Here is a 20,823-nt window from a genome sequence, read left to right as displayed (position 1 = left end):
GGAAATTTACTTAAGAAACAGTGTTAGTATGAGCAGCATCGAGAGATATAAATAACTTGCCTGCCAACAGATTAAACCAGAATGTGATGTAGAAAGAACAAGACATAGCAAATGTTTGGCAAGTTCTTGAAATGAAATAAAACTAGAAAATGTCTATAAATAGCTTCCGATGAATGATATATTTAGCTAAACACAGTGTGTTTAGGGCCAAGATCATTGAAAAGAAGCAGGAAAGTGTGAACACAGAGAAAATTAATTCACAAATCTTGCTAGCTGTGGACTTTGGAAGAAGCAGAAATAGCCTACTCTTGAACATAAAGCAGTCATTTTCTGATGAGTTCGGGCAATGGAGACAGTCAAATCATTAGAAACTGGAAGGGTGCCTAGTGAGCCATTTAGTGGATGCTGGGAGCGATGCTGTCAAAGCAGAAGAAGGCTTTTGTGTGTTTGCCTAAGTGGCAGGGCCCTATTATGGGCCAGCATCATGATGGAAATTCCTAAAATCAGTCAAAAGCACCCTCTGGCTGACATCATAGCTTTTCTGTAGAGCACATTTCTATTTTTCACAGGCAACAACCCCATGATCAAATTTAGAAACTTGTCATTTTAGGTCAGGGTTTCTCAACATTGGCACTATTGGCCTTTGGGAACAGATAATTCTGTTTACCTGGTGCCTTATAGTGTTTACCATCCTGGGGTAACTCCAGGATACCCCATTTGCATACCACCATTGTGATTCCCAATAATACCTACATTATTTATCTTTTTTTAACTTAATAAATTTATTTTAAAATAAAACTGGTTGATGGGGGAAGACATTAAAGTTAGGAAAGATTATAGTGTCAGAGGGAAAGATCTGGGTTGTTATTTTATGTATTTATTTACTTAGCCACACCCATATTGTACCTGCCATGTGCCAGGCACCATTTTAAATGCCTTCGATATAGGTAATCTTTTTGCCTTGATAACAACCTTATTTGGTAAGTGCTATTGTTATCCATATTTTACCAGTGAGGATACAGAAGCATAGAGGTCCAAGATCTCCCAAATTACACCTGAGAACTATGATTCCAGCTCGAGGCCATGCTTTCTATCAATAAGGGGAGAGCTAGAAATGGCTGATGAGAAAGGAGAGACATGGTTCTGGGACTAAAAACAATCATCAGGAACTAATGGGCAGCAGTAAAAAGGCAATTGGATCCAAGGTGTCAAGCAAATCCTTGGAAGAGGAGGACTCTCATCTGGAAGAGAAAAGTTGGGTAGGGTGGTGGTGTGATGGAACAGAGAGCCTGGAGGAGAGGGGGCAAGATGAGGCTTCCACTAAGTAATGAGCACCAGGAACAGAAAGAAACAAGGAGTTTGGTAGGGTAAGGAAATGGGGGCGCTGGAGGTGGAAATTCAGGCAAAATGCTGATCTGGGATAAAGGGTGAAAGGGAGTGTGGAATTGTGGGTGGGAGTGGGGAGGGATTCAGACCCAGGAGAGGATCCTGGGAGGCTGGAGGGGAAGGGGTGAGGCAGCTGTCAAGGTGACAACCAGAGATGGTGGGGGTCAGCTGTCGTTTATGGGAAGGGGACCACAGGGCAGACTGATTGCTAAAGATTGAGGTTGGTAGTAATCAGCCACTGAAGTTATTTTTTTCCTTTAAAATTCGAGAAGCGGGGTATACACACCCCATTTTGCAAAGTCATAATTAAAAATATTAAAGGTTTTTGGGTAACACTTAAGGAATTTTTGCAACTTTTGTTCCCACAACTAGTTCATAAATAAAATGTTCAACTTAAATGAACACATACTTGTAATTGCTGGAAGAAAATACCAGGCGCGGAATAACTTCATCACAGGTTTTGCCAGCTTCAACAGTTGACTTTTCAACAACAAATTTTCTGAAAAATGTTTTGTTTTGGTTTTTTTTTTTTTGTCTTTTACACTTTCCAGTTTTTGCAGCTCAAGATGTTAATAAACAACTTGGGGGAAATTCGATGAGTGTTGTCATGTTTGGAAATATCAGGATTTTTAAGAAGGAAAATTTCATGTTTTGCTCTTAGTGATGTGACAGCGGTTATGTGGAAAGCCGTCCATGGTGTGTTAAGATGGATGAAGCACAAAGTTCGCCAGCATATCCAGGTACCAATAACAGCACAACTGCAAATATATTTAAAGGAATATATAAAGGATAAAACACGAAGTATGGTAACCAAGAGCAAGCACTTTAGATGCAGATAGGTCTAAAACACTAGCATTATAGTATCATGTCATGTCTATTGGTGTTAAATTACGAGCATTCAAGGGTTATTGTGAGGATTAAGTGAGATCATCTCATATAAAGGATTTAAGGGATGCAATGCTAATGATACTATTAGTTACTATTATTTTAGCATGAGTAGAATTAACTGAATATGTTTCTTAGAAACCCGAAGCTTTTCATCATTTTGCTTTGATGACTTTTAAATCTTGGCATTAATTTCCATGTGAGCAGGTACTTGTCCCTTCCCCAGCTCAGGCTAACCTAATGCTCTTGCATGGCTCTAAATCAGCAGTTCTCAAAGTATGATCCACCAACTCATAGTTATAAATCATAGTAAAACTAATTTCACTAGTACTAATTGTCTAACTTTTTTTCACTGAGTTGAAATTTGTACAGATGTTGCAAAAGCAGCAGTGGGTAACCCTGTGGATTCCGATACTCACAGCATGGTGGGTGGAGAGAGGGAGAGAGCTACATTCACTTAATAGCTGGTGTTCATCATGAAAAGGGAGGTCCCACAAGGCTCTTCTGCTGCGTAGCTTCGTACAGTGGATGTTCTGAGTTTAGCCCTTGTATCATCATTGGAGTTCTGAGTTGAAATAGTCATGTTTTTCAGGGAACGCTATTTCTACTTGAATGAATAACAAATGATGGTATTCAGATTTGATATTTGGCAGATATTTTCTAAAAATTAATGAACCAAAGTCTGTCACTTCGAAGAAAATAGACAATATTGGTACCAGTGATAAAATTGGAGCTTTTGAGTGGAAATAAAAATTTTGGAAAACATATCTGCCTCAGTGAACTTGATAGTTTGCCAATAGTCAAATATTTTTCTGATTAAATCAATGGTGATGTTAATGAGTGTGTGTTTTTATATAACATAATGATTTGTGACAATATTTGGGAGATCTGCCTAACTCATTTTCCAAATGACCAATACATGCTGTTACAGAATCAATCATACGTGGGGGAAAAAACAAAATTCAAAGTGGAAAACAAACCAATGGATTTTCTTGATATTGTTTTAGATTCCACACTGTAACCTCTAAGAAACTATCACTTGTTAAGTTTTGGTGTAAATATTAAAGAAAAATATCCACAATGATCTGAAAAAAGCCATTAAAATATTCCTCCTTTTGTTACAGAGCAGGAAGAGGGATACCCCAAATCCCCAGATCTGCCCACTCTAAATAGGTTCTGCCATCTACCACATCAAGAAAAATATACTTGAGTATAAGACCTTTAGTGGAAAGGAACCTTAATACAATCAGTGTGCAACAAAGAGAAAGGAGAGAATATAGTTTCCAAATCCAGCACCTGAAATTACCCATCCCCTTGGGGGTTAATGTAAGACAAGATTTTCTTCATATATTTCAATCAAAACAACATTGAATGGAGAAGCAGATAAAAAAATACAGTTATTATCTGGCCAAACAAGTAAAGAGATTTGCATAAATGAAAAATACTGCCACTCTTCTCACTCATTTTTTGGGAATATATATTTATTTTTCATTAAGATACATAATTAAACATGTAATAAGTTCAGTGTGTTTTAAAATGAATTAATATTTAATTTTTAATATGGCAAATGTCAATATCTGAACCTGTGTGAACTAATGGTTTTTGAGATCTTCCATATTTTTTAAGCATTTAAAAAGGTTCTGAGGTAAAAGAGTATAAGAACCACAATTTGATATAGTTCTCAGATTTGAGTTTGTCTCCCGTGTTGACTCACAGGTGTCAGTTTAGGCAGGGGAATATTTTTAGGCAGGCCCTTCAAGTGGTCAAGTTAGCACTGCAATTGTTCATTCTGTAGTAATAGGCAAGTCAAGTAGAGTAAGACCATGTGTGTAAGAAAAGCAAGCCAGAGACTGTTCTAAAAGGTAGGCTTGGGCCTCCCCTGGTGGTGCAGTGGTTGAGCGCTGGGCTGCGAAGCTGCCCGCAGTCTCTGCAGCACTGGTTCAATTCCCAGCCACCCGTGAGAGTCCCACATGGCACGGCAGACCTCTCCTGCCATGCCCGCTGCTCCCCTCAGCTGTGTGTTTCATCAGTCTGCCTGTTCTGTTCCCTACTCTGGCTCTGGTGAATTCTCTCACCCTCCCATGCTTCTGTCTGTACCCAGTGCTTGTATAAATAAATAAATCTTTTAAAAATAAATAAATAAATAAAAGCTAGGCTTCAAGTCTTCATCAAGGAAAAATAAATAGCTGAAACTCTTTTTGTTTGCTTCTGATTTGGTCTCTGTAAATAGATTAGGGAGAAACGTCTCTGGCTGTAGTCAAAAAAGACAAAAGGCAATTGCAACTGGATCTCACCCATGGGCTCACAATTTCTACTCAAGTGGCATCATAAAAAGTATTAGAACAGTTCATTCCTTGAATTGTAACACGATCAACTTGCGAAATTTAGCTCTAAGATGATGTGGGAACTCTCTATTGTCTGTCCCCTTCCATTCAACAAGTGAACAAAGCCTTAAGAAAGGCAAGCCAAAGATCTTCTGTGAAAAACAGACCGCAAATTATTCTCACCTTCAGTCTGAGGTTAAAAAGTGATGTACATACATACCTGAATATTGTTTAGGCTCTGAATTTAATAAGGAGTAAAAGCCATGAGAAACTGACCCACATTAGCCTCTTCATGTCCTGAAATTTACATTTCATTGTAATGAAAAGAATCAAAGTATTACTACAATACCAAAAATAGGTTGTAAGGGAAATAATAGGGACCAATTTTAATGGGAAAGCCTAGGAAAATATATTTCAGTATTTCTGGTTTTGCTGGATTTTCACAATTTTAAATAATAAAAATGCTATTTTAAAATTAAAAACGAACAAAGAACAGTAACATTTTGAACATAAATTTATTAAGTTCATTCAGTTCTATGTAGAAACCTCTCCATCTTGAGTTCTGTTAATTAGCATGGGTCTTAAAATATTGTAGAGTTCTTTCTCCTGTGAATTTCTCTGGAAGCATTTTATGCAATTGTTAAAACTCTGAGATCTGATAATAATAAAGGTGACAAGGAAATTTGTTCAACATTATAACTCACAACAACAACCAGAATTGACAAGCAATATTATATCAGAAAGTGTCAGGGGCCTCTCCTGGTGGAGCAGTGGTTGAGCCCAGGGCTGCGAGGAGGCCCGCAGCCTTGGCAGCGCTGGTTCATTCCCCGGCCGCCAGCGAGGGTCCCACAAAAAAAAAAAAAGTGTCAGATACTGAAGTTTCACATAATAATTTTTAGAATGTCAATATTATATATGCATGTGTATGCTAAGGTGAAACATTTCTCTCAAACTACAGTGCTTCCCACTAAGTTCCAATTGACCAGATAAATTCCAAATAGGTTGAATTCACCGGATATCTTTCCCAGAAAGAAAGGGAGAAACTTTATGGCGTGTCTCAGGAGTTCTACTGAGGTTCCATAAAATTTCCTCTTTTCTATCAAACAAAAGACTACCAATTTATCCTCATTTAGATTTCCGGTAAGTTTTGTCACAAGTATTAGAGAAAAACACCATACAATTACACAACAGTGAAAATATAAAATATCAAAGTTTCGACTAGACCCTGCCAGCAAAATGCAAAACGAATTAGACACTTCTTGTCTTATAATATCTCCTTCCAAAAGTAATCATCTTTTTCCCTATCAAACCTTATTATTTCAATTCCACACTTGAAATACTCAACCTTCCAAAGCCTTCAATTTTCCAACTCCTATCTTACCCAACATTAAAGACCTAAGCATTTCACCTTAAGCTGCGTTTTTGTGCTGCATGTATTCAACACAGATGAAGAACAAATTATACTCCCTAGCATAACTTTAAAAACATGCATGATTCAAAACAAACCATTAAATTCCAAATTAGTTCACATTCACCAAAGATTATCCCAGGCCATACACTCTGGAAGCACCCAAAACAGATTCCATTATATTTCTGAGCTCAACATTTCTATAGGTGCCAATATACCAGGACAATCTGACAAAAAAGGGAAGATCTACACACATGCAACATATGGACACAGACAGCGCCTTTGGACATTTCTTATCAGGACTAATGAGACTGGTTTTCTTTCGACACTGCCTGACCGAAAGGCAGTTTTAGTCACATTGAAGTAGCCAGTATATTTGTTCACCGTAACCATACATTTACCTGGAAAAAAGTCTGCAAAGAGACAAAGGGGGAAGATAAAACATGGGCCCATATACAAAAACCACACAAAGATCAAGATTGTAAAAAAATCAAAGCCAATTTCTTTCCATGAAGTCAAATTCCCAAACTAGAGAGTGAGGATAGCAGAGGTCGTGCACTCATGTGCCCAGGGATTTATTCCTACAAGTTTCAAAGAAGTGTGAGTACTCAGTAAAATAATATAAGGATCATGCCAGCCTCCCTGGTGGCGCAGGGGTTAAAATCTCAGTGCTATCAAGCTGTTACCAGCCACTGCCACATGAATTCGATTCCGACCCTAGCCACTCACCTATGGCGCAGAAGACCTCTCCTATTTCCCCACTGCTCCTCTCAACAGGATATTTCAGTAGATCCGCCTATTTTGCTCCCCACTCTGTCTCTGGTGAATCCTCTCACCCCACCCCCCACCTCTGGCCTACACCCCAGTTCTTGATGCATAAATAAATAAAATAAACCTTAAAAAAAAAAAAAAAGGATCAGGCCATTTCTCTGACAGTTGAGCTTAGGCATCTCCACTCTGCCAGGTCTTGAGTAAGACCTGACCACCAGGACTGAGAGGAGGCAGTGTTCCATCGGAGGCACAGAAGGCTTAAAGAGAGCAAAGTTGTGAGTTACAGTAAAACTTCTCTGGATGTGGTCTACGTACGGTTTGATTCTACATTCTTGTTCTATGTCAGGTGTGGTGCTCAAAAGTGAAGTCTGTTTCACTTTGCTTTTGTTTAAATGTATTTCAGGAAATTAAAATATAGTTTATTTGGAGGGAAGCTAAAGATGAGTATAACAGGAAGGAAAAAAGACATCTGCTAACAGCTACCATGTTTAAGTGGAAGAAAATACCCACAAAGATAAGCACAAATACAACTTTTAAAAATCTCATCTCCTTTAGGGCCTCCCCGGTGGCGCAGCAGTTGAGCGCTGGGTTGCGAAGCTGCCCGCAGCCTCTGCAGTGCGGGTTCGATCCCTGGCTACTCCCCGGCCACCAGAGGAGGGTCCCACATGGCGTGCAGGCCTCTCCTGCCGCCCGCTGCTCCCCCCAGCAGTGTACCTCGGTCCTTCTGCCTGCTCTGCTCCCCGCTCTGGCTCTGGTGAATTCTCTCACCCTCCCGCGCTTCTGACTGTACCTAGTGCTTGTATAAATAATAAATAAATAAATCTTTTTTTAAAAAAAAAAGGCTGCAAGCTAGCTTCTTTTGCACAATGTGAAGAGTACATAGCTTCACACAACCAACATTATCAGCTGGGAGTAAAAGACAAAAGTTCTGGAGTCTGAAAATTGAACTTCCTCTGCATAGTCACCCCTTGTACCAGATCTCAGGCAAGTTTGTGGTGACCAGGAAATTTTTCTGGTAGCAAAACGTGTAGTCTGCATGTTCCCTGTTGCATTAACCAAGGTCTAGTGTACTGAGGATAGAATTTATGAGCACCAGGCAAAACTGACAGGTTTTCTAGTGTGATTTTTTTTTAAACATTTATTTATTTATTTATACAAGCACTGGGCACAGTCAGAAGCGCGGGAGGGTGAGAGAACTCACCAGAGTCAGAGCCGGGAGCAGAGCAGGCAGAAGGACCGAAGTACACTGCTGAGGGGAGCAGCGGGCGGCAGGAGAGGTCTGCGCACCATGTGGGACCCTCAGCCGGGGATCAAACCGGTACTGCAGAGGCTGTGGGCAGCTTCGCAACCCAGTGCTCAACCGCTTGTGCCACCGGGGAGGCCCAATCTAGTGTGATTTTTTTAAAGATTTATTTATGCATACAAGAACTGGGGTACAGGCCAGAGGTGTGGAGGGATGAGAGGTTTCACCAGAGACAGAGTGGGGAAAAGAACAGGCAGATTGACAGAAATACACTGCTGAGGGGAGCAGAGGGCAAATCAGGAGAGGTCTGCTGGGTATCTCCCTGGCCAGGGATCGAACTCGTGCTGCAGTGGCTGTGGACAACCTCATAGGTTGTATCTCAACCCCTTGCACCACCAGGCAGGCCCTCTAGTGTGATTTTTAAGGCAAATCACTCAAGGGTCATCTTCCTTATCATAAACACTGATTCTTCCTAAGGGTTCACTTCTGCTTCCTCTTCATGTCGCTTCTCTGTTCCTCCTGCACCCCGTCCAGTCTTCTCCATGAAAACAGTTGCAGGCTTAGGCCTCCCTTCCGCAATGTAAACTCTAAAGGCAATGTCCACCAATTGAAAAGAACTCATCCCTGTGGCATCTTCTAGTTTGGTCAATTTCCTTATATCTGGAGTACTCTGCCCAATGAATAGTATGTTAATCGTCTGAGCATTTCCTGGAGCATTTGGATTCATTCCTGTGCAACTCTAAGTTTGAATAATCCCTTCAAGAAGCAAACAGATCTTCATGTCCTTTTTGTGAAACTCTAGTATCTTACTAAAGTTCTTTTGCTTAGGTATTCCCTTCCTTAGCCCTATTCACAAGAACCTCTTAGAGTGTTCTAGCCTATCCACTCACCCCCTCATTGCGACCCCATTTAGGATTTACCATTGGGACAGCCTCTTCTGGTTCTGGGCTTTCTGGGTCCCCTTAGTGAAAGCAATGAGCCTCTTCATTATCCTTCCCTGACCGTTCTCTACTCATCCAATATTAATAGTACATGTAACATGGACTGTTTACCCACCGGGTTAGGCCAATGGAGGTAAAAATAGAAGCAAACAAATCAGCCATCCTTTGAGGATCTTGCCAGGATGAAGGAACAGAATTTCTCCAATTCGGGAGGTCCCCAGTGGAAAAGGGGGTTTGTATCTGGCAATCCACCCCTCCGGGATTGGTAAGGAGAGAACTGTTGGTGAAGAGAACTGTCCCCAGAGCAGCTCCTTTGACCAAATTGGGTGCCCACCTGGTATGAGAAGCAGCCATGCTAATGCCATGGGGGTGGGATGGCGACTGGTCTGCAGAGTCTCTGCAGCCTCCCCAGAAGGTTCTTTGGCTTTTTAAAAGGGATTCTCCACTGGTGGGGTCAAAGTTTCTGGTAAGCGATGGTCCTCCTCCTCCTGCTCTTGCCCTGGACAGCTATCAGGAACCATACCCTTCCTGGATATGGACTTACAACTGATCAAATCTAGCTCACCAGTCAGCTACAGTTTGCCCAAGAGAACTCTGTTTGCCTCCTCTCAAATCAAAAACAACATTGCAGAAAGCACTTAAACACACACCCAGGAAGATCTCCAGAAGCACAAGTCCTAAGCTAGAGGCCGAAAACCAGTCTCCCAGCTTTCTACACACCAGATCACCCAGACCAAAACTGAAAGAACCGCCTATACTGATGGTTGAACTCATGTCTAAATAAAGAGAGAATTCCACTGAAATAAAACCAATCTCCTTTAGAGACAGAAAAATCCTGCCACAGGTCCAGCAGTTGCAAGGTACTTAGGGTGGCCAATGCCAGGAAGCAACCCTTATAGGCAATAAGCTGCACAGGGGCGTGGGGGGAACAACAGGTTGGCCCAGTTGGTGGGTCCCCACCTGCATGCTTAAGAAAGAGCAAGGGCACAACTCAAAAGCAGACACACCTCAAGAAACAATAACAGGATTTATTCACATAAGGAGTGAAAGGGAGGGAGGGCTTATAAATTGGCCCAGATGCTGACTCTCTACCTAGCTAGCATCTGCTGAGTAGATACCAAAGCCCAAGCCAAAGCTGCATGAGGCACGCTTGCAGCTCCCCCCACCCCACCCCACCCCACCTCACCCTGCTTTAATGAGGTTTAACGGCCAAAGCCCCAGCAACAGCTTAATTGCTAAAAGCCTCAGCTCCTCCCCTATTTCCCATCTGCCAAGATTCAGGGGTGGGAGCCTGAAAGCCCCACCTCCTTATCACGGAGTTGAGGTCAGGGGTGGGGTCTGGAAAACTCCATCCTCTGTCACCCACTGACAGCCTGGCTGCCTCCGCTGTTCCTCTTACAGGCCTATTTCTGGGGACCCTGGAGCCGGCCTGCCGGGTCTGGGCCTGTTGTAATAACCTAGGCAGATGCCTCCACCTGTGCAGGTGTGTTTGCGCCTCTGTAAGAAGGGAAGCCCGGCAGGGCTGACTTTATAAGGTTCTCTGGAGGATTAGGACGACGCACAGTAAAGCCCCAGCACGCCACACACAGAAGTTGATCGGGGGCGTCTCCGCTTGCACCCCCATCCGTGAGCCGCTCTCCCCGTTATTTCCCAGCCTAAGCCCCTCTCTTCCGGGCCCGGGCCTCGGCCCCGCAGATCCCTGAGTCATCCTCGCGAAAATGCCGGCGTCTGAATCACCCTCCACGCTTCCGCGGGCGCCCCCTCCTGGGGGCCCCGATTCCGGGACGCGCGTCTCCCTCGGGTGTTTGGCCGCTCGTCTTGGAGAGGGGCCCCCGACCCCCCTGGAGACCGCCGAAAAGGGGGCGACCAGAAAGCCCCCCACTGGGCTTCCAGAAACGCCCCCCGCGGCGAGCGCGCGCGAGGCCGGGGGCGGGGCCGCGCCCGCGGAGCGCGTGGGGGGCGGGGCCGCCCGCGGAGGGCGCGGGCCGGGGGCGTGGCTTCGGGGGCCCCGCCCCGACGGTGCGGGCCGCGCGCGCCGCCCCCAGGGCGTCAGGCCGCGCGGGGTCAGGGCGGCGGCGCCACCCGGGCGCGGCTGAGGAGACCCGCGAGCCGGCGAATCCCGCGCGGGCGCCGCGAACAGGTGCCGCGCGCGTCAGGCGCCGGCCGGGGGCGGGGCGCGGGGCGCGGCCGGAAGCGCGGGGCGGGGCGGGGCGCCGCGGGCCGGCGAGCTGAGGCGCCGCCGCGGGAGGCAGGCAGGGGCGCCCGGGCCGCGCGGCGCGCGATGTGGAGCCGCCGCCTCGGGCCCTGCAGCAGCCGCCGCCGCCGCCGCTGCTGCTCGGGCTGCCGCCGCGCCGAGGGACATGGAGCGCGGCTGCAGAGGGCGGCCGCGGGCAGCAGCAGCAGCGAGCGTCGCAGCGACAGCGGGGCGCAGCCCGCGCCGTGAGGCGCTGCCCGGCCGGCGGCGGCAGCGGCAGCGGCAGCAGCAGCAGCGACAGGGCGGCTGAGCCCGGCGGCGGCGGCGGCGGCGGCGGCGGCGGCCTCCCCTCGCCACCCGCCCCCGCGGCCCGCGGCCCGCGCCGCGGCGCTCCGTCCGCGCGCTCGGCCTTCCCCGCCACCCTCCTCCGCGGCGCGCGCCGGCGGCTGAGCCCGGGGCGGGGGCGGGGCGGGGGCGCGTGCCGCCGCGCGGGGGAGGGGCGGGCCGGCGCGCGCCGCGCCCGGCTCGCGGGGACCCGGGGGGCGCGTGCCGCGGCGCGAGGCGAGGCGAGGCGCGGGGCGCGGGGCGGCGCGGCGGGGCCCCTCCCCCCCGCAGCCTGGCGCGCGCCGGCCGGGCCGCACCGCTGCGGGCTCGGCGCGCGCGGGCCATGTCCGCCTTCTGCCTGGGCTTGGCCGGCCGCGCTTCAGCACCCGCCGAGCCGGACAGCGCCTGCTGCATGGAGCTGCCCGCCGCGGCCGCGGACGCAGTGGGGAGTCCAGCCGCCGCCCTCGTCTCCTTCCCCGGGGGCCCCGGGGAGCTGGAACTGGCGCTAGAGGAGGAGCTGGCGCTGCTGGCGGCCGGGGAGCGGCCGTCCGACCCCGGGGAGCATCCTCAGGCCGACGCCGGGCCTCCGGTCGAGGGCGCCGGGCTGCAGCCGCCGCCCGCCCAGGAGCTCGAGCTGCTGTCGGTGATCCGGCAGAAGGAGAAGGACCTGGTGTTGGCGGCCCGGCTGGGCAAGGCGCTGCTCGAGAGGAACCAGGACATGAGCCGGCAGTACGAGCAGATGCACAAGGAGATGACAGACAAGCTGGAGGTGAGGACGCTCCTCCTGGGGTGGGTGGGGAGCCGGGGGAAACCGAGGGATCCGCCCGGCTCGGCGGCTTCGTGATCCAGGCGCCCTCACCCGCCGCCCCTTCCTTGCCCACCTGACTTCGCAGAAAACCACCTGCAACGGGGTGGGGAGCGCATCGGACGGAGGGTTTCGGATTCTCAGACCTGGATCTGGCTTGAGCCGCCGGACTTTCCCAGCCTGCTCACAGCAAATGGGTCCATGCCCAGCTCCAGCCGCTGAGCCGTTCTATATATGTACTGTACACCGCATCTAAAATAGAGCTTACAGTATGACTAATTTATACAGCATTGAGGTGAACTGAGAAATTCGGGAAGCATTTAAAATATGCTGCAGGTTTTGAGAGTAGTTAATTTCTAATCAGGGTGTTAACCTGAAGCGTTTCGGTTTCCCCATTAAGGCCTCCAGATGCCCTTGTCTTAACTTCCTGGCAGTTCAGAGTTGTGGCAAACAAGTGCCCCTAAAGAAGATTTATATAGTCCTCAAATACTCAGGGATTAGGAAATGTGTTTCCATTGCAGAAATCAGGAGCGCCTGAGGCATGTGACCGCTGGTAGTGGATTTAATTTGGACCTGAGTGTGTATTTATGTGTATTTAAACAGTACTTTTCTGTGTTCTGGGCCTCACATGTGCAATTGGATGACCAGATGCAACCTGTGAGAACCTTACTATTTTAATTACTGTTAGAAATACCCTTAAATTATCTAAAAGATTTCTGCCCGTTCTCTGGGCCAAAGTCTTCCAAGAGCAATGTCTGTTTTCTTGCTCTTAACTAGAAAAGGGTGGTGCAGAATGCCAGCATTTCTAAAAATTAGAGAGAATTTTCTTTAAAGTGGGGGCATCTATGGCAGTGAAAATGAGATTATCTTTTTCACCTGTGCATTTACTGTTGCTACCCAGTTTGGCTGCAATCAGTTCTTTTCGTTCTTAGTTATAAGAGCTTAGGCCAGCTCCCTGAATGGGGTCTGAAATTGACCCAGTCTGGTTCCATATCACTCCTACTGGTTGACTAGTCAGAATGTAGATTCAGAAGCATTTCTATAATAAGATTTAAATGGGCCTGTAGTCTAATGATATAGTGAAAGTAAATCAGGGAGAAAAAGGGAAACCAGTGAGTGCCCTGGAGTTCAGTTGGCCTGTTAACGAGGCCTGCCAGTAGATGAACTCCTGAGATACCTCTCTGAAAAGTGGTTTGTGAAATCTATAGGTCGACTGCCAAAAAAGCAACCCAATGAATTGGCTTGTTTAATTTTCACTTGAAGTAGAGGTCTTAGAAATAAAAGGGTGTCTATTTTTTAAAGAGGGATTCAGTTACATGAGTCTCTGTAAAAGTACTACTGCAAAGATTTATACTTGTGATTTGAAATTCCTTCACTGAAGGACTTGATTAAAGAGACAACTGACTTGAAAGAAACATCATATCAGTCAGTTTGATTAGTGGTAGATTTCAGAGTAACCCTGAGTGTGCAGTTACACACATCCTGGATTCCAGGTGGGACCTTTATCCATTTCTTCAACAAAGGAAAAAGATTTCAAATTTCTGCACTAACAAGAAATGGTCTACTGTCAAAGCATACATTACCTTTGACTCTTCTTTGGACTTGCTAGACAGTAATACAGTCATTTAAATCTCAAAGTTTAAAAAAATCTTCACTCTTCTGCAGGTCAGTGTGTGAACTCCAGTGTTAGAAGTTTATTTTTAATTTCTGGAAATTGGTTGCACATTAGTGTGAACATACTTAACACCACTGAATTGTACATTTAAAATTGCTTAAGATGGTAAATTTTGTGTTACATATATTTTACCACAATTTAAAGAACAACTTTTTAAGTTTATTTTTCATAAGTCAAATCAATATTGGCCTTTGTTGACCAATAAAGGGGGGATATTCAGTTATACTATTTCTTCTATGTATATTTGAAAGTAATTATTAAAAATTTTAAAGTTTTTTAATGTCTGCTTCTAGATATTATAAAGGTATTGCTACTGGTTGCTTGTAGTGTAAACTAAGAGTGATAAATCTGATTAGCGAAGGACTATTTTGATACCTGCAGATGAATTTTCCCCATGGTATTTTTTGAACAGCCTAGAGTTTAGAATGTCTGCTTAGATGTAATACTTGTAAACTTTTCCACAATTACTCAGCTATATTTTCCATAAAACATTTGATAGTAGAAAACCAGCACTTCCTTTGAAAAGCATTTGTACTTTTCCACAATCTGTTGGAGGTTTGGAGTCAAGCACTCAGAGAATGTGGTTTGACTGTTAAGTAATGAGACTGGCTTTATTTTAGTCCCACCTGCTCCCTTACTAACTTTCTAACTTTATGACTAACAAGCCATTTTCAAGATCTTTTCTACCAATTCATTGATTAATATTGACTGCCTCTCCAGTTCCATGTGCTACCCAAGATTTTGTTCCTGTTATTTAAAACGTAATTACTCTTATACTCCTTTCTCAAGTAAGGTACATTCTTTAAAGTCTTGAGTGGTATAAGGACTAACAACATAAAAGTTTCTTAGCTATACATCTCAGAGTTAAAAGGAAGATTCAATTTAATTTGAAAAACAAGGTTTCGAATGTTTTTCCACCTTTAAATTGGCTATCCTGTATCTTATTCACTAAGTCAGATTTTCGTATGCTTAAAGTATTGAAAGCATTTTGTGAAATTTGTTTTGCATCTAAAATTAGCTCTTTTAAGTGAGTGTCTTAGTTTTTTCCTCCAGAATATGAACTGAGACAGTAACTTCCAATCTACACACTTTTTCTTCAGAGGTTAAATATTTATTTTTTTAAAAGATTGCTTTTTACATACAGGATCCCTCTTTTTGCATTTCATCTGAGGATGACTTAATTATCTCTCACTGCAGAGATAATTATATTTTCTTCTCCCCTTCCTTAGACCGATTCTCATAATTCTAGAACTATTTTTTAAGGGGGCCAAATAAGTATAATGAAAATGATTTGGTAATGGGAGTCACTAGATTCAGAGATGCCAACCCAGGGTTCCTTATTTGCATTCAGTGCCGTGTCCACTAAAAAAATAGTTCTTTTTCTTTGTCTTTTTCAAGAACCATGTCCTGAGCTAATGAAATGATGTTGCTTTTTTGATTATTTGCAGAAATCCATTTCTGTAGCAACTGTTTTCCAGTAGCCTCATGGTATTGTTTGTTCAGAGTTTTAGATGAACTTTTTTTATAATAGGGTTTAGAATCCCAAAAAAATTGGATGGTATGATTTCCATCTATCCAGCCCTCAGTACATCTTATATTCGAATCGTACACTTGCCATAATTGAAAAGCCAACATTGATACATTATTATTAATAAAATCCTTAGTTTATTTTGATTTTCTTAGCTTTTACCTGATGGTCAGTGTCAGCAGCCCATCCTGAATACCATATTATTTTTTTTCCTTTCTCCTTAATCTCCTCTTTGCTATGACAGTTTCTTAGACTTCTGTTGTATTTGATGACCTTGACAGTTTTGATATTAACTTTTAAAATACCACAAAGCCCTAAGAAACAGGGATATCAAGGGCAGAGCCTAAACACCACACTTATAACATTCTGCCTGAGTTTACTGGCTAATTCAGCACTCATCTGCAAGTATAACTGTAGGGGAAACCTTTCTTTTCTAAAATTGATTCAAAGGCTAAATTATTTATGTTCATTAATAGGAAAGTCTTGATTTTTAACAAAGGGCTGGGAGACCTGAATTGGAAGTTTGTCACATGTCCAAAGAAATATGAGGACAGACTAGACCAATCAGCACCACCTGTCCCAGCCTCCTCCCCCAAAGTGGATTGGATTATTTGAGTTGCTTGGTTGGACTGTTCACTAACAGCTGTTTGCTGAATATTTTTAAGTCTCTCTGTTCTTTTAGAACACAAGCCTAATTTATCTGGCCTCTCAGCAACACTGTGATTACTGAGTTCTTGCTGTTGCCTTCTGCTCAATCTTTTTCATTTTGGAAAAACTCAATAAAACCAAATATCACAATTTTAGAATTGCAATTAGCATTTGTTTTCTGCATTCCATCTTTGAAGTATCTGCAGTGACTAAAACATTGTCATTTTTTTTTTTTTGAAGTTTAGCAATTTGAGGGGAAAAGAGCAAAACAATTCTCATGCTGACGACAAGTCCCTCCTTTTGATTCCTTTTCCCATGTGCTCCAGACTGAGGCTGCATAAAATATAATGTGACTTTTTCAACAAATGTCCTAGGGTGGCTATTTCCAAATGAGTTATCCCCCTAAAGTAGTCAACTTGGGAAGCCATACATTTATTTTAATGAAATCTGCCTTTGCTATTGTGCTCCGATTTTTAATTTTGGATGATGTTTTTATCTGTTGGCACATTCTTTTGACTGCTCTGTCATGGTAAATTTCCATCTCTTGGGGTTAAATTTGACTTTTAGAAACAAGTCATTCGGAACAAAGTTGGGGGAATAAGATGGTAAGATCAAATGGAATAGTCAGTCTCTTTTTTTGACACACCCCAAATGTGAAGTAATAGGACTAATTTTTTTGGTATGACTCTTAAGATAGCCCCTAAGGTTTTCCCATAGAAGCATTCCAAAAAAATATTGTGAAGAACTTGCACAAAATAAGAGTGTAGATTCCCAGAGCGAAGAGGTGACTGAGTACTCTGAAGAAGATTCCTGTGTGCATGTTGAAACAACCTCAGTGCTTAACTTCAGCTTTCAGTGCATCAGATTTTCCCATAGGACCAAGGTAGGCAGGTAGGTAGACAGACAGACAGACTGACAGATGCATGCCTAGTTCTAATCCCGTTCTCAACTGAATCATAATCTTTGGTATTAGGATCCAGGTGGGTGTGTTTTGAATAATTATACCAGCACTTTTCTGACAGCACCAGAAACTGAAGACCATTACTTTAACTTTTATTTAACTACTCCTTGAGATACAGACCTGGCATTTTTGTACATACTGTGCTTTTAAAGTAGGAGCCCATACTTGCCTCTGAAAAGATGCATCAGTATTTTTCACATAGAAACAAAAAGATGTTCTTATTTTCTTCAACGCAACAGAATCCTTTTCTATTGAACTGTTACTTCAAGCCATCTGTACTTCTGCATACCATTTGTCACACACAACTTAACTAATTTTATCAGCAATTTGCTCTTCTACTAGAGTGAAAGCTCTGTAAAGTCGAGACCTTGTCTTATTTGCTCTTCACTTAATCCCCAGCAGGTGACTGGTCCTTTTAAGGCACTCAAGAATGAGTGAATTCACTAGAAATAAATATGCCAGACTAATAGGCCATGATTTGAACCAGAACTTGCCTCTGGCAACAAATATTGAGTTGTGATCTACAGCATTAAGCAGTCAGTTGACTTAGATACAACTTTCCTAGTGTATTCTGCCATTTACTAGTATTGACCTTGAGATGGTTATTTAACCTTTTATTTTCTATTATCTCATTTGTAAGAAAGGCTGGTCAGTCTGAAGGCCCTTGGAGCTTTCTGGATCTCTGAAAATTTTGGATTCTAAATGTCTAGGATCATGCCAGGCATAATAAGATGATTCTAAAAGCTCCCTTGTTAAGGACTCATTGAAGTTGTACATTTTAAATGTATAGTTCACCAATTAATTAGATGACTTGCTAGATTTCAAACAAGTTCCTAAGTCGAGAACCCCCAGCTCAATAGTGAACAATAGCATTATGTATTTTCAGTAGGAATGTAGGAATGGAATTGTGTTTGTGAAACTAAGGCATGCCCTTCTCTAAAACAGGAGAATATTTTTGTAACTGTGAAATGGGCAACATTTTCCTACTGGCAAGTGTTTTGTTGTGCTGACTGACTGGGAAAGGAAAAGTTAGAAGATGAGAAAAGAAAAAAGTGAAAACCTGCAATTTTTTTTTTAATAATAAATTTTATTTTTATATTCCCCATACAATTGCAGCCCCCCCATTCTGACCCCAATCTCTCCCCTCCCACCCCCGGCCCCTTAAAAGTGTCTCTGGTTCGTAGTTTTTTGTTGATTTTGATTTTCACTTTCTTATAGTTATTTGTTTTCCTGGTCCCTTATTTAAGTTTTCTAGATTCCTGCTATGAGTGAGACCATCCGGTATTTTTCTTTTTCTTTTTGGCTTATTTCGCTGAGCATGATCCCTTCCAGTGCCATCCATGTTGCTGCAAATTGCATGTGTTTATCTTTTTTGAATGCTGAGTAATATTCCATGGTATATATGTACCACATCTTCTTGATCCAGTCATCTATTTTTGGGCATTTGGGCTGTTTCCAAAGCTTAGCTATTGTAAACAGTGCTGCTATCAACATAGGGGTGCAGGTGTTCTTTGGAATTGATGTTTCTGTGTCCTTTGGGTAAATACCTAGGAGTGGAATTGCTGGATCATATGGAAGCTCTATGTTTAGTAGGTCCAGAAATCTCCACACAGCTCACCACAGTGGTTGGACCAGTTTGCACTCCCACCAACAGTGCAGAAGAGTTCCTTTTTCTCCACACCCTCGCCAACATTTGTTGTTGCTAGTTTTTTTAATATGTGCCATTCTCACTGGTGTAAGATGGTATCTCATGGTAGTTTTGATTTGCATTTCCCTGATGACAAGTGATGCTGAACATTTTTTCATATGCCTGTTGGCCATTTGCATTTCCTCTTCAGAGAAGTTTCTTTTTAGCTCTTCTGCCCATTTTTTGACTGGATTATTTTCTTTGTTGTTGTTGAGTCTCATCAGCTCTTTGCAGATTTTTGTGATCAGTCCTTTATCATTAGTGTTGGGTGCAAAAATGTTCTCCCAGTTGGTGGGGTTTCTCTTTGTTTTTGTTATTGTCTCTTTTGCTGTGCAGAAGCTCTTTAATTTGATGTAGTCCCAGCTGTTTATCTTTGCCTTCACTATCACTGCTTTGGGTGATGTGTCTGTAAAGATGTCTTTGATGTGCAAATCACATAGTGTTTCGCCTATATTTCCTTCTATATATTTTATGGTTTCAGGTCTTATGTCTAGTTCTTTAATCCATTTTGAGTTGATTTTTGTGTATGGTGTGAGGTAGTGGTCAAGCTTCATTCTTTTGCATGTAGCGACCCAGTTTTCCCAGCACCATTTATTGAACAAACTTTCTTTGCTCCAATGCATAGTCTTTGCTCCTTTGTCAAAGATTAGTTGACCATAAATCTGTGGGTTTATTTCTGGATTTTCTATTCGATTCCATTGGTCTGTATGTCTGTTCTTGTTCCAATACCATGCAGTTTTGATGATTATGGCTTTGTAGTATAGTTTGAAGTCTGGGAGTGTGATGCCTCCATTCCCTTCTTTTTTTTTTTCAGGAGAGCTTTGGCTATTCGGGGTTTTTTGTGATTCCATATGAATTTCATCAATAATTGTTCTATTTCTTTGAAGAATGACATTGAAATTTTGATTGGAATAGCATTGAATCTGTATATTGCTTTTGGGAGGATGGCCATTTTAATAATGTTTATTCTTCCAATCCATGAGCAGAAAACCTGCAATTTTTAATAGTTTTTAAATACTCTTTTTTTTTTTTAAAGATTTATTTATTTATTTATTTATACAAGCACTGGGTACAGTCAGAAGCGAGGGAGGGTGAGAGAATTCACCAGAGCCAGAGGGGAGAGCAGAGCAGAGCAGGCAGACTGACGAAGTACACTGCTGAGGGGAGCAGCGGGTGGCAGGAGAGGTCTGCGCGATTGAACCGGCGCTGCAGAGGCTGCGGGCAGCTTCACAACCCAGCGCTCAACCGCTATACCATTGGGGAGGCCCTAAATCCTCTTCATTTTTTACCCAGCACTTAGAGCAAGAGAAACACGAACTACGAAGAAGATTTGAGAACCGAGAAGGGGAGTGGGAAGGGCGCGTGTCAGAACTGGAGAGCGACGTGAAACAGCTTCAGGGTGAGCTGGAGAGACAGCAGGTTCATCTACGGGAAGCAGACCGAGAAAAGACGCGGGCTGTCCAAGAATTATCAGAACAGAACCAAAGGTTATTGGACCAGCTCAGCAGGGTGAGTCACAAGTTAAGAATTTATGATCTAAAATCCTCAGAGTTGAAACAGAGCTTCTGTGTGATGTCATGCGTGGTAAGATTAGTTCTGATTTTTGTTGCATGTGATTTTGATAGCAACGAGTTCAATATTTTCCACCTACAAGAACTACTGCTGTGCCAAACTGGGAGTCAGGAGTGAGGCCCTTGCCTGTCATTAACCAGCAATATGAGACTTTGACAACCACTTAACTTGAGAGTTTTCTCATTTTTTTAAGTGAAAGAGTTGTGCTTAATCATTTCTGACATTCCTTATAGTTCTGAAACTCTATGATCCCTTTACCTAGAGAAAAGCTGTCACTGGTAAAATTATGTTAACGCACCTACCTAGTTCAAATATTAAATGGTGCTATCTTTAAACCGAAAAGCTTAGGGAAATTTTCTAGAGCAAATGATTTTCATTGGTGTTACATTTATGAATATACATTCTGTCATTTTATTTAATTGTGAAGGGAGGTATGTGTAACTGAGTTTAAAATTTGATTTATATCCTCAT

At 43.5% G+C, this 20,823-nt stretch overlaps 1 protein-coding gene across 2 annotated transcripts in view; it reads left to right on the top strand.

The window, feature by feature from the left end:
• The first annotated feature begins 11,819 nt into the window (after positions 1-11,819).
• The window catches only part of BICDL1 (BICD family like cargo adaptor 1), a 67,437-nt gene continuing 58,433 nt past the window's right edge, over positions 11,820-20,823 (top strand). For both annotated transcript variants that reach the window (XM_037511064.2, XM_037511063.2), the window contains exons 1-2: positions 11,820-12,245; positions 20,074-20,289. In XM_037511064.2, the coding sequence (XP_037366961.1) occupies positions 11,820-12,245; positions 20,074-20,289 (642 nt within the window). The remainder of the gene's footprint in view (positions 12,246-20,073; positions 20,290-20,823) is intronic.

The sequence above is a fragment of the Talpa occidentalis genome, unplaced genomic scaffold, assembly GCF_014898055.3.
Source record: "Talpa occidentalis isolate TD23 unplaced genomic scaffold, MPIMG_talOcc4v2.1 talOcc4.14, whole genome shotgun sequence".
In the NCBI taxonomy this organism is placed as follows: Eukaryota; Metazoa; Chordata; class Mammalia; order Eulipotyphla; family Talpidae; genus Talpa; species Talpa occidentalis.
This window is presented reverse-complemented; position numbering and strand designations above follow the sequence as displayed.